The following is an 11,458-nucleotide window of genomic DNA, read 5'->3' on the forward strand; positions in this document are numbered from 1 at the left end:
CCGCAGCAACTTGAGCTTGAACGAGAGCCTCTAGCTGGGCTTGAGTCATGTTAATTCGTCCAGACATGATCTTCATAGTAAAAGTAGCGTAAGTGAGAATGGTTCGCGAGTAGGGCGATGACAGAAAAGTGTAAGCACGTAGGTATTCTCAGGCAATCGTGTCATGTGTATCTAAGCGTAATGCGAGCAAAGTTCTATATAGTTCTAGCATGCAGGCAATAAACATAAACCTTATTACCTAGGATGTCGAGTCTTGCACGTGGAGCGAAGCGTCGTTGTGGATCGTTGAGAGCACTGTTCTGGTTATAGTCTGGTTTTAATAAAACGTTTTCCCATATTAAAACCAAGTTCTCTATAACCAATGGCTCTGATACCAATCTGTCACACCCCCAAAATCCACACGCGGAGTACCACCGCTTGGAGGCGTGACATGACCAGGATCAAGCCACCAATCATATTGAACAAGCATATAATAGTTAAAGTAGTTCAAAAACCCAAATCAATACGATTGATGTTCAAACCAAACTTTGTTTAAGTGGCGGAAACATAATAATGAAAACCCATAATAAGTTATAAGTTCAAATATCGTTCACGATCCGTATCCCACAACGACCTGCTCCTCCCTGTGCAAGCTCCATAGTGTACCTAAGGTCCTGCAAGGCATGCAGTAGATAATCAACAACTAGTTGAGCGAGTTCACAGAAAATAAGTTCGTAATAGTAATGAGTATGTTCATCTAGTTGGGGGCTTCCCATGCATGTATGTACTAATGGTGGGGGTTTCCCATGCTTATATATATATTACTAGTGGGGGATTCCCACGTTTATCTTTGCTAACGGGGGCTTCCCATTATGGTACTTACTAGACTATTTGCAACCATGTGTTCTTCTTAATCCGAGAACAGGAATACGTACAAGGTCACGTAGGATTTACGTGAGAGTCCTTCCCCGAGGACAGTGGTACGCGTGGGGTTTACGTAGGATTTACGTAAGTGTCCTTCCGACCCGGAAGACAGTAGTGGGTATTAGGTTACGCAGGATTTACGTAAGTGTCCTCCCGACCCGGGAGACAATGGTAGATACTAGTTTACGCAGGTTTTACGTAAGTGTCCTGACTATCCTGAGGACGATGGTCTATAGTCTAGTGATTGCGTAAGTACGAGTAATCATTCCATGTTAACATTCCAACCCAATTCCCAACCCGGGAATCCCATGCCTTGGCTGTGTGAACTCACCTTGGTTTGCTCGGCAGATACACAAAAGGTTCTTGAACTAAAGTGGTCAACCTCGTCCTAACAGGGTTACCATACAAGTCAGGTTTTGACTTCAAGTAATGCACGTATGTATCACATAAGTTAACACGTATTTATCATGGCAACACGTAATCAGTCGAATACACTTTAACAGTTAACAACGTATGCAAGATTTGGACTCGCACAAGCCCAACATCCTTGTGTGGTTCACCCGATGAAATTCAATAGTTCCCGGCCCAAATAACATAGCAACCCAATAACACATCGGCCCAATAAGATTTAAACAGTCCAATAAGGTGCCCGTGCTCACAGTCTCGAGTCGAGACCAAGCGGTCTCGAGTTGGGCTGGTGTCGAGATCTCGAGTCGCAACGAATGAGAACTCGAGTCGCAACAGGGGCGGTCTCGGTTTGTCATGGTCCAGTCTCGAGTCGCAACGGGACTCGCAACCTCGGTCTCGGCTTGTCATGGTCCGGTCTCGAGTCGCAACGGGACTCGCAACCTCGGTCTCGGCTTGTGCGGTTTGTGCCGGAAGTGTGCGGTCTCGAGTCGAGACAGGGAGTTCTCGACTCGCAACCGTGTCGAGACTAGCAATTTGTAACAATTTTCCTGATTTCATGCAGATCGGTTACACTTATCCAAGTTTCCAAACTTATCATAACAATCAATTAACAAGTTTCCAATCATTCTTCTAACATATTATCGATCAAACAGGAAATTTATCATGCCTTTCATATGAACCCTAACCGGTTTAAACATGAACAAGCAATAATCAACAATACTAATACCTATGCAATAGTAACATGATCCGATTAACTAGAACAACAATAAGTTAACCAACCAAATCATAACAACATAGCAGAGAAACATATCTACATCAAATCCGATTAACATCTACGGTTCCAAATTAACAACATGCAACCCGAATCATATGATTGTTACCACATCAAGAACCATTCAATTATTCATAACATCATGTCAACCAAAACTAATCAACAAATATAATTCGGTAATCACTAACCGGTTAGATCAAACAAGGAGAGAGAGAGTGATCCGAATTCGCCAAAGGGTTGTTGCCGTCGGGTTCCAAGAGAAACGAGAGGGAGAGAGAAGTAGCGACTAGGGTTTTGTGACTTGTGTGTGTGTTATGTTTTGCAAAAATGAGAAAACAAGTCCCTAAGGAGTTTTTGTTTGCGTATAAGGGGAGTGGGCCGAGCCCACTCGGTTGCCCTATGGTCCGAGTACAAACAATACGGCCCAATGGCCTTGTGCGTTTGATATATGTTGTGCAGTTCATTTCGTGTAACATTCACATACGCATATAACACATAGCATTCATATAATATATCATGCATTCATATAAATAATATAATTCACGTAAGCATATAACGTTACACAAGATAAGTTCGAAGTACGAGTTGTCACAGCAGGTCCCTTACAGTCCGTATGGACCTTTGCTTATGGTCCGTAAGCAGTGCACAGCACATCATAATTGCAGAAACATTGAATCTGGTCATTCCCTCTTGTTCCAATGGTTTTGATCCATGGTTTTTCATGCTATGGGCTGGTTTGGTGGAGAATAAGTCCCCCAATCATTCTCTAACACTTGTAAGGCCTAGATCATTCCCTCTTCTCCAAGAAATGATCTTAACGGTTTTGCGAAAACTATATATAGCATGGCCCTCATTCCATTTTCTGCACATTTGGTCTGAGATTTATCTAAGTGGTTGTGATTATTCACTACCTACCTGAGAATACTTGGAACCAAATCTATTTGGACCCTTTGTAAGTCCTCTTTCGTTCTTTTATCGCTTTTCGAGCGTGTAAGTCAAACTTTGTTTGAATTTCAACTTTGACCACGAGAAGGTCAACGAGAAGTTCGTTTGAACTTCGCAATGTGAGCGTAATCACGATGGTTATAGTCCTTTGTGACTATACCTACTAATTACTACGTTGACTAGGCATAATGACGAGTCGTAGTTTCGGTCAAAATGCGTATTTAAGCGTATTTTGCAACCAAACTACTCTTAATATCAAAACAATTTGTTTTGATATCAAAAACCTGTTTTCTAAATTAGTTAAGAAATGTTCTAACATGCTTAGCTCGTCACTTCTAGTTTAGTGCTTGTCTAGAGTCGTAAGTCAAGCAGTCTAAACCACCGCTTAGACTTTCGAACTCGACCCGTTTGGTCGATCTTTAGGATCCGACCAAGCATGTTTAGTGACCATAGTTGTATAGGGAATAACCTTCCGAGGTTATACCTTATGGTCACCTAGTTTAAGTAGTTGTATGATAGGTAGATTATATGCCTTAGGTAAACGACCAAAATGCCCTTTTCATGCATAATTGGATTTTAAGCATATGTAACCTAACTTTTGTCACCTAAACTGATTATGCAACCTATTTAAACATGTTTAGGCATACAATACTTGTCATAGGACTAGTTAGACGTCTCGAACGCGCATTTGCGCGAACGACGCGTTAATGTAGCATAAGCTACCTTAATGGGTCGTAACGGGTCGAAAGCACTTAGGTTAGGTTTCACTTTAGTATGTAGGCTTTGTTAAACCATATCATATGAGTTCCAACACTCATTTGGTGTACAAAACCTCATCCTATCCGATCTCCCGATTTAGGTCCGGTTATAAACATAGTTACCTATATTAGGTGCCGTTTGATTTCTGTGACCCCTCTAGCTTTGCATGGTTGTTGTTCAAGACTTCTAAGCAGCCTCAAATGAGTACATAGTCCCCTCTTTTACTATTTTCAAACTGTTTTGGGGTGGAACACATGTGCCTACTTGTTACTTTCATGTTTCTCGTGTTTTTATATCATATACTTACTATGTTCAATAGTACACTATTAGTACATGATTTCATTATGTTTTGCTATGTATGTGCTCTTAACAAGCTAGCACATTGATTTTCGTATATTACATTTTGTCGCATATGCTCATCCAGCATATGGACATATTGTTTTACATTTTGAACCGTTGTAACCGTTGGATCATATGAACCGTTTGTGACCACTTGATTATGTGATCCGTTGGATTATGTGAACCATTTGTAACCGTTTGGTTATGTGAACAGTTACCGACTACTTAACTATGTGAACCGTTTGTGACTACTTGACTATGTGAACCGTTTGTAACCGTTGATTGACATGAACCGTTTGAAATCTGTTTGAACCGTTAGGTTAGGGAAGTGATTAGGTAACGGGGCGGATGTAATGTGTTAAAAGCATGGTGGATACGCCGCTGGTACTTACTATATATAAGTGCTTTTAATACATTATATGTCGTTGCGTTATCTAGATCACCTGGGTAAGATTATCGAAACCATGTTATATTACAAGTTTTTTCTAACGACATATATATACTATTCGAATTTTATTTCTAAAACGATTTACAATCTGGATTTAACTAAACAAATGTTTTGGAGTTAAGAATCATGGTTACGAGATTTTATAAATTATAACTAACTTTATTTGAGTTGGTTAATTATGTCGCAATACTACACTTTTCAAAACAAGGTTTTTAAATATGTATTGCAACATGCAAACTAGCCATGAATCCGACACTCAAACAAAACCTATGTACTCGCCGGCATTTTTATGCTGACGTACCTATTTTCACATGTGTTTCAGGTACAATAGTTGATGATGCTTGATGATGATATTTATGTACTCTCACATAGGATTGGACGAGGCCTTAGTAACATTAAAAGATACAAGACTATTTGTACATGTTTTGTTTCAAATTCCAATGTAATACAATACACATAATTCAATAATATGAAACTGTTTAATCCATGGTTGTGAAACAATGATTCTGTTACAATACTCCCCGACGTTTCCGCCACCTTTTGTTGTTTCCGCCATCTATGGCAGTCCCTTCTCGGGTTTGTTTACGTAAATCATGAACGCTCTACATCCGCGCCTCATAAGTTTGTGAGCCTTTAACATTGAGCATATTACGGGATTACCCCCTTTCTCGCCATAGATGGTAACGTGTTTTCCACTTGGAGATGTTAGTTTTATCTCCTTGCGGAAACACACGACCTTCGCGTGATGTCGGGATAACCACTCCATCCCAACCACTACTTGGAATTCTCCTATTGAGTATTCCTCATCATCGACACTCATCTTACAATCTTGACACATGTCACACACGATAAAACTTTTGTTGTCACCTATTTCTACTTCTAGAGGCATAGGTAATTTTGTCAATACAAATGAAGGATGTCGAATAAATCCATGTGAAATAAAGGATTCATTTACACCCGTATCAAATAACACATGTGCAGGAATTGAATTTATGGCGAATATACCTGAGACCACATCGGGTTCCATCTTTGCCTCGGCCGCGGTTAACTGGAAGGATCTAGCCTTTGCCTTTGGAGTTTCTGCTTGCGAACCCTTGCTATCCTTCTGTCCAACTAATTCTGGGCATTCTGATTTCTTATGACCCGGCTGGTAGCATTTATAACAAACTAAAACTTTTCTCGGGCATAATGTAGCTGTATGTCCTGTCTTCCCGCATATAGGACACGGCTTATCTTTGAACCGACACTCGCCCTTGTGCCCTTTACAGCAGACCTTAAAACTCGGCAACCCGCCTTTTGCTTCCTGTTTCTTTGACGACTCCATGGTTCGTGCCTTCTTTGTAGGGTTTGGATTAACAATCTGTGCCCTCAGTTTACCTCACTCTATTTGATTTTTCAGCTCTATCTCTCTTTCCCGAGTAGTGTTTATGATCTCGGTGAGAGTTTCGTATTTCGAGGGAGTCATGAACTCCCGATATTCAGCACTCAGCGTATTGTAGTAGTAATATACTTTCTGCTCTTAGGACGTCACCAATTCGTCACAAAATCTCAATTTGTGGAGAAAGATACCCGTGATCTTTTCAATAGATTCACCCTTTTGCCTTAGCTAAATAAACTCCTCCTTGATTATGTTGATGACCGCCTTGGGACTGTGGTGTTTAAGGAATGGTACCTTAAACTCATCCCATGTCATCGCCCTCGCCGCTTCATTCCCAATCTCGTTTTTCTTATTATCCCACCAATCTTTCGCTTGGCCTCTTAACTGACCCGTACCATAAGCTACGAAGTCACTTGCGTCGCAGTGGGTTCTCTCAAACACCACCTCGATATCACTTAGCCATCGTTGGCATATTATCGGATCCACCTCTCCATTGTAAATTGGCGGTTTACACGCCATGAATTCTTTATATGAGCAACCTTTCCACTCTCCGGATTTTTTCTTTGCTAGGTTGGTATTATCTTCCAACTTCTTGATCCGCTCTTCGACAACCGAAAGCACCGTATTTTGGATTTTGTCTATAAAACCGGAAAGGCTATTCTCGATTGCCTTTCCTACCTCCTCGGCAATCACTTCTTTCATTTGCTCGGTGACTATCGGCACCGCATCATTGTTACCTTTTTCCGTCATCTTGAAACTGAAATGTTTATACCAATCGTTAAACATTTCATTTTTATAACACATACTTTATTTACTTTGGTTTAGCCAAGTTCATAACTTTCTTTAGCCATTTTCCTTTAGTGCACTTTCCAGGTTCGAGTGTGTTAATACACTCTTCCCGTGCACATCAATTCATATTTCTTTTCTATATTTAATAAAATCTACTAAAGTAACTAATTCTTACCTGATGTTTGATCAAGCTTGAACTGAACACACCTTGATAACAACCTTGAGCTCTGATTACCAACTTTTAAGACCCATCTCATTTTAACACAAGAAATCTATCACATTCACATTTTCGTTTATGGAAAACACGGGTTTACAAAAACTTTCCGTTAAGTTTCAAGTTCCTACTAAATAAGGTGTCTAGGATTTTTAAAATCGTTACTAGTTAAAACAAACATATTATAATTTAAAGTATTACAGAATCCATGTTAAGTTAAAACAAAAGTCATGCTTGCGGAAGCTTCAAAATGTTCTGTCCGGTTCTTGTCATATGCTTGATCACCATCCGGAATATCACCTAACATCAAAATCATACCGAATCTATTACCAAACAATGAAAACAAAACAAAAATGCAGCGAATTGGGTCTGTGGCGCCCCGCGACAGATCCCGCCTCGGCTTACGCGGGCTGCGACCAACGTCGCGTGACACGACGATGTTCCTGGTGTCACACCCCGATCGCGTAAAACAAAAAACCGCGACAGAAACGTCGGGGAGGGGAGCAACAGAATTATTGTTTCACAACCATGGTATTTAAAGTTTAGGTTTATTTGAAATAAAAAGGATTACATTGTCTTAAAACTAAGGAAACAAAGAGTACATAACATAATTAAAGTATTCTTTCTTCCTTTTATGTCACTAAGGCCCCAGTCCGCCTAAGTGTATCTTGATCAACCCTATGCATCAGCTCCTGAAAACACATGTGAAAATAAGTACGTCAGCATAAAAATGCCTGTGAGATACATAGGTTTATTGATTAAGGATTCATGACTTGTAGTTGAAAGATATGCTAAGTTAACATACAAAGCAGAAAAGTCATGTAAAACAATGTGCTAGCATGTTAAGTAAACATACATAGCAAAAGAAATGTAATGTAAAACAATGTGCTAGCATGTTAAGTAAACATACATAGCAAAAGAAATGTAATGTAAAACAATGTGCTAGCATGTTAAGTGAACATACATAGCAAAAGAAATGTAATGTAAAACAATGTGCTAGCATGTTAAGTAAACATACATAGCAAAACATAATGAAATCATGTACGAATAGTGTACTAATGAACATAGCAAGTATAAGTTGTGAAAACATGGAAAGCATGAAAGTAACAAGTAGGCACATGTGTTTCACCCCAAAATGTTTGAAAAACAGTAAAAGAGGGGTACTATGTACTCACCTGAGGGTGCTTAGAAGTCTTGAACAACAACCAAGCAAAGCTAGAGGGATCACGGAATCAAACGGCACCCTATATAGATAACTACATAAATAACCGGACCTAAATCGGGGGATTGGATATTATGAGGTTTCGTAAACCAAATGAGTATTGGAACTCATATGATATGGTTTAATAAAGCCTACATATTAAAATGAAACCTAACCTAAGTGCTTACGACCCATTACGACCCGTTTAGGTAGCTTATGCTACTTTAACGCGTCAATTGCGTAAAACGCGTTCGGACCGCTTAACTAGTCCTATGATAAGTAAAATATGCCTCAACATGTCTAATATAGTTGCCTAATCAGTTTAGATGTCAAAATTTAGGTTACATATGCTTAAAATGAATTTATGCGTAAAAAGGGTATTTTGGTAATTTACCTAAGGCATATAAACTACTTATCATATAACTACTTAAACGACGTAACCATAAGGTATAACCTCGGAAGGTTATTCCCTATATAACTATGGTCACCTAAAGTATTTGGTCGGATCCTAATGATCGACCAAATGGGTCGGGTTCGAAAGCATAAGCGATTGTTTAGATCGCTTGCCTTTACGACCCTAAACAAGCACAAATCTAAAAGTGACGAGCTAAACATGCTAGAACATGTTTAGTAAAGTTACAAAACAGGTTTGGTATTAAAACAAATGGTTTTAATACCCTAGAGTAGTTTGGTTACAAAATACAGGAGATAACGCATTTTAGCCGAAACTACGACTCGTCACTGAGCCTAGATAACGTGGTAATCAGTAGGTATAGTCACCAGGGACTATAACCATCGTGATTACGCCCACGTTATGAAGTTCAAATGAACTTCGTGTTGACCATAAACTGGTCAATGCAGAAAGTCAAACACAGTTTGACTTTAACGCAAAAACGAATGAAAAACGCGAAAGAATACTTACGAAGGGTCCCCGCAAGATTGATTTTCCAAGTATTCTCAGGTATGAGGTGATGAAACACCCCAACTTAGAGAAATCTCAGAAATCAAGTGGGTTTTGCAAGTGAATGGGATGGGGTATTTATAGTTTTTGGAGAGCCGTTAAGAATGTTTGTCGATATCCGAGCTCTGATCTCAACCTTACATTTGTGCCCATAGTTTTACTAAACCATTAGAGCCCATAGAAATGCCCCAAAACCATTTGCAAATGGGTTACAAGAGTATAACAGCTGTTAACAGCTGGAAAAACTGATTTTTGCATATCTGACATGCTCTCGCGGGGCGCGTATGGTTTTATGGGGGCTTACGCGGGCCGCCTGAGCCTTCTGATCTGCACATAAGTTTCAGAAATTGCAGTTTTGGTCCCTGCATGCTTTTAAGGCCATTTTTTTATGCATTCAAGGCCCGTTAGGCCATTTTCAAGGCTCTACAATGTTGCTAAAGTATAGGGGACATGAAACATGCTCAAAAATATGTCGGATGTCGGTTCGTTTGGTCGTACGATCGCGATGTTTGCTTAAATACGACGGAATGCGCATAAGCACGAAAAACGATCCAAATTGCGCGACGAATGGATTTTTCTTATGCCAAACACTAAAATAAAATATTTTAATGCTTACATAAATTTTTGAATATTCGGATGTATTCCGAACTTAAGTTTTGACGCTTTTAGTCCCTGAATGAGCATGAAGTTTATTTAAGCCCACCGAACACCTCAAAGCCTATTTCTAAGCTATGTAAAGGATATTTAGGGTGTGTTTAACTTATGATCATGTTCCGGAATGTTCGTTACAGTTCAAATTGGCATACTTTCGCAGTTTGTCATATTTAGTCCCTGTAAGCCAATAAACTTGATTTCGGCACACCAAACCTTCCAAAACTTATTTCTAAGTTAGGTAAAGGTTATTTAAGGTATGTTAAGCCTATGTCACTATTCCAGAGTGTTTGTTGCGTTAAACTGGTTATATTTACGCATCAGTGTGCGTATAACCTTCCAGAAAAGCGATTTAGAGCCCGAAATCGAACAAGAGTTGATATGTGCAACTGATACACATTTTTATACAAATCCCAAGTATGAAATACAATATTTCATTACAGATGTCACAGTCTCCCCTACTTCCGGAAATTTCGTCCCGAAATTTATTTAGAGGAAACTTGTGAGAGCTTGAAACATGAAGTTGAAAAGATCGAACAACACTGGCTAGAGTCCTAAACTTCTAGTAACTTTAAATAACATCTTGCTTGCAATGTGAGAGGGTCACTTATATACAAGTATATAAAGCATTATTGGTGCGTCCACCGTACCTTTATTACATTGTTCACACTTTGTTACGGTTTCCACTATTGGTTCTTACACCTAATAAGTCTTACTGTGGTTCCCGTGCAGTGAACTTCATAATTATGTATGCATCCATAATTACGTAATTCCTTGCATAGTCACGTAGTGCATCTTATAATGTGTAGGGGAAGAAAATAACGAACGAACTTGTGATGATTGTGACTAGACCACCATAGGGTCCTTTTTAATTAAATCAATAAATGATTTAAATAGACAACCAGGGAGTCCTTTCAGCTTATATCTTCACATGTCATTCTTAGCCAGATTATGACCTAGACCACTCAAAGGGGTCTCTTTGAATGATGGAATGGCACAAAAAAATCCATGGGTCTTAACTATCACGTAGAAGCCCAAATTTAGGATTTAAGGTAGTACCATTTTGAATATCCTACTACGAATCACTCATATGAAGATATGGAAGATTCTATGATGATTTTGATAACGAATATCCAGAGTATTCAAAAACACAAAATGTATAAAAGAAAACACAAAGTGCATAAACACATAATCACATAATTGTTTAACTTGGTTTTAAATTTGTCATCATTTTGTTAATTTGCTCTGCTAACCGTGCACATGTATTTAAAGCACACCAGGTATCCAACCAGTGGATTTGGATTGGTGCTTTAAACATTATCAAGAATCTAACTATGAAGGTAGAAAGATTTTAAAGAGAAAATTACACAAAGAATCCAATTAAAGACTCTGATTTGAATGATAATCATCCACAAGGATCTAATTGTAATGATAAGAAGATCCCATATGGATTTTAGAAGTTGAAGATGTTTTGAATTCTTGCACTGGGTGTGCCTAAGTCAAAACATGAAGTAAAAAAAATGCTTATGAAATTGAGATGCTAGATATGCCAAGGCGACACATGAAGCGGAATTTGAAGGTTAAGTCAATGTATGAGGAAAATATTTTGAAAACTATGCATGGGGTTTTAAAATGTGTTCAATGATTTTGGAACCCTTATATATAATATTTTTGAAATCATAAAGTAGGT

The 11,458-nt window shown here is 38.9% G+C and overlaps 1 protein-coding gene across 1 annotated transcript; it reads right to left on the reverse strand.

The window, feature by feature from the left end:
- Nucleotides 1-5,130: 5,130 nt before the first annotated feature.
- LOC110933574 lies at nt 5,131-5,898 on the reverse strand. Its single transcript, XM_022176789.1, has 2 exons — nt 5,580-5,898; nt 5,131-5,453 (listed from the first exon to the last, which is right to left on the reverse strand). Exons 1-2 carry the CDS (start codon nt 5,896-5,898, stop codon nt 5,131-5,133), a joined length of 642 nt encoding a protein of 213 aa, XP_022032481.1.
- Between the last annotated feature and the right edge of the window lie 5,560 nt (nt 5,899-11,458).

This window comes from Helianthus annuus, chromosome 4, assembly GCF_002127325.2.
Source record: "Helianthus annuus cultivar XRQ/B chromosome 4, HanXRQr2.0-SUNRISE, whole genome shotgun sequence".
NCBI classification, from domain to species: Eukaryota; Viridiplantae; Streptophyta; class Magnoliopsida; order Asterales; family Asteraceae; genus Helianthus; species Helianthus annuus.

Coding starts and splice junctions, on each gene's coding strand:
- LOC110933574 (XM_022176789.1), bottom strand. CDS start 5,898: ATGGAGTCGTCAAAGAAACAGGAAGCAAAAGGCGGGTTGCCGAGTTTT. Junction 5,454..5,579: donor GGAACCCGATGTGGTCTCAG/GTATATTCGCCA, acceptor CTATGCCTCTAG/AAGTAGAAATAGGTGACAAC.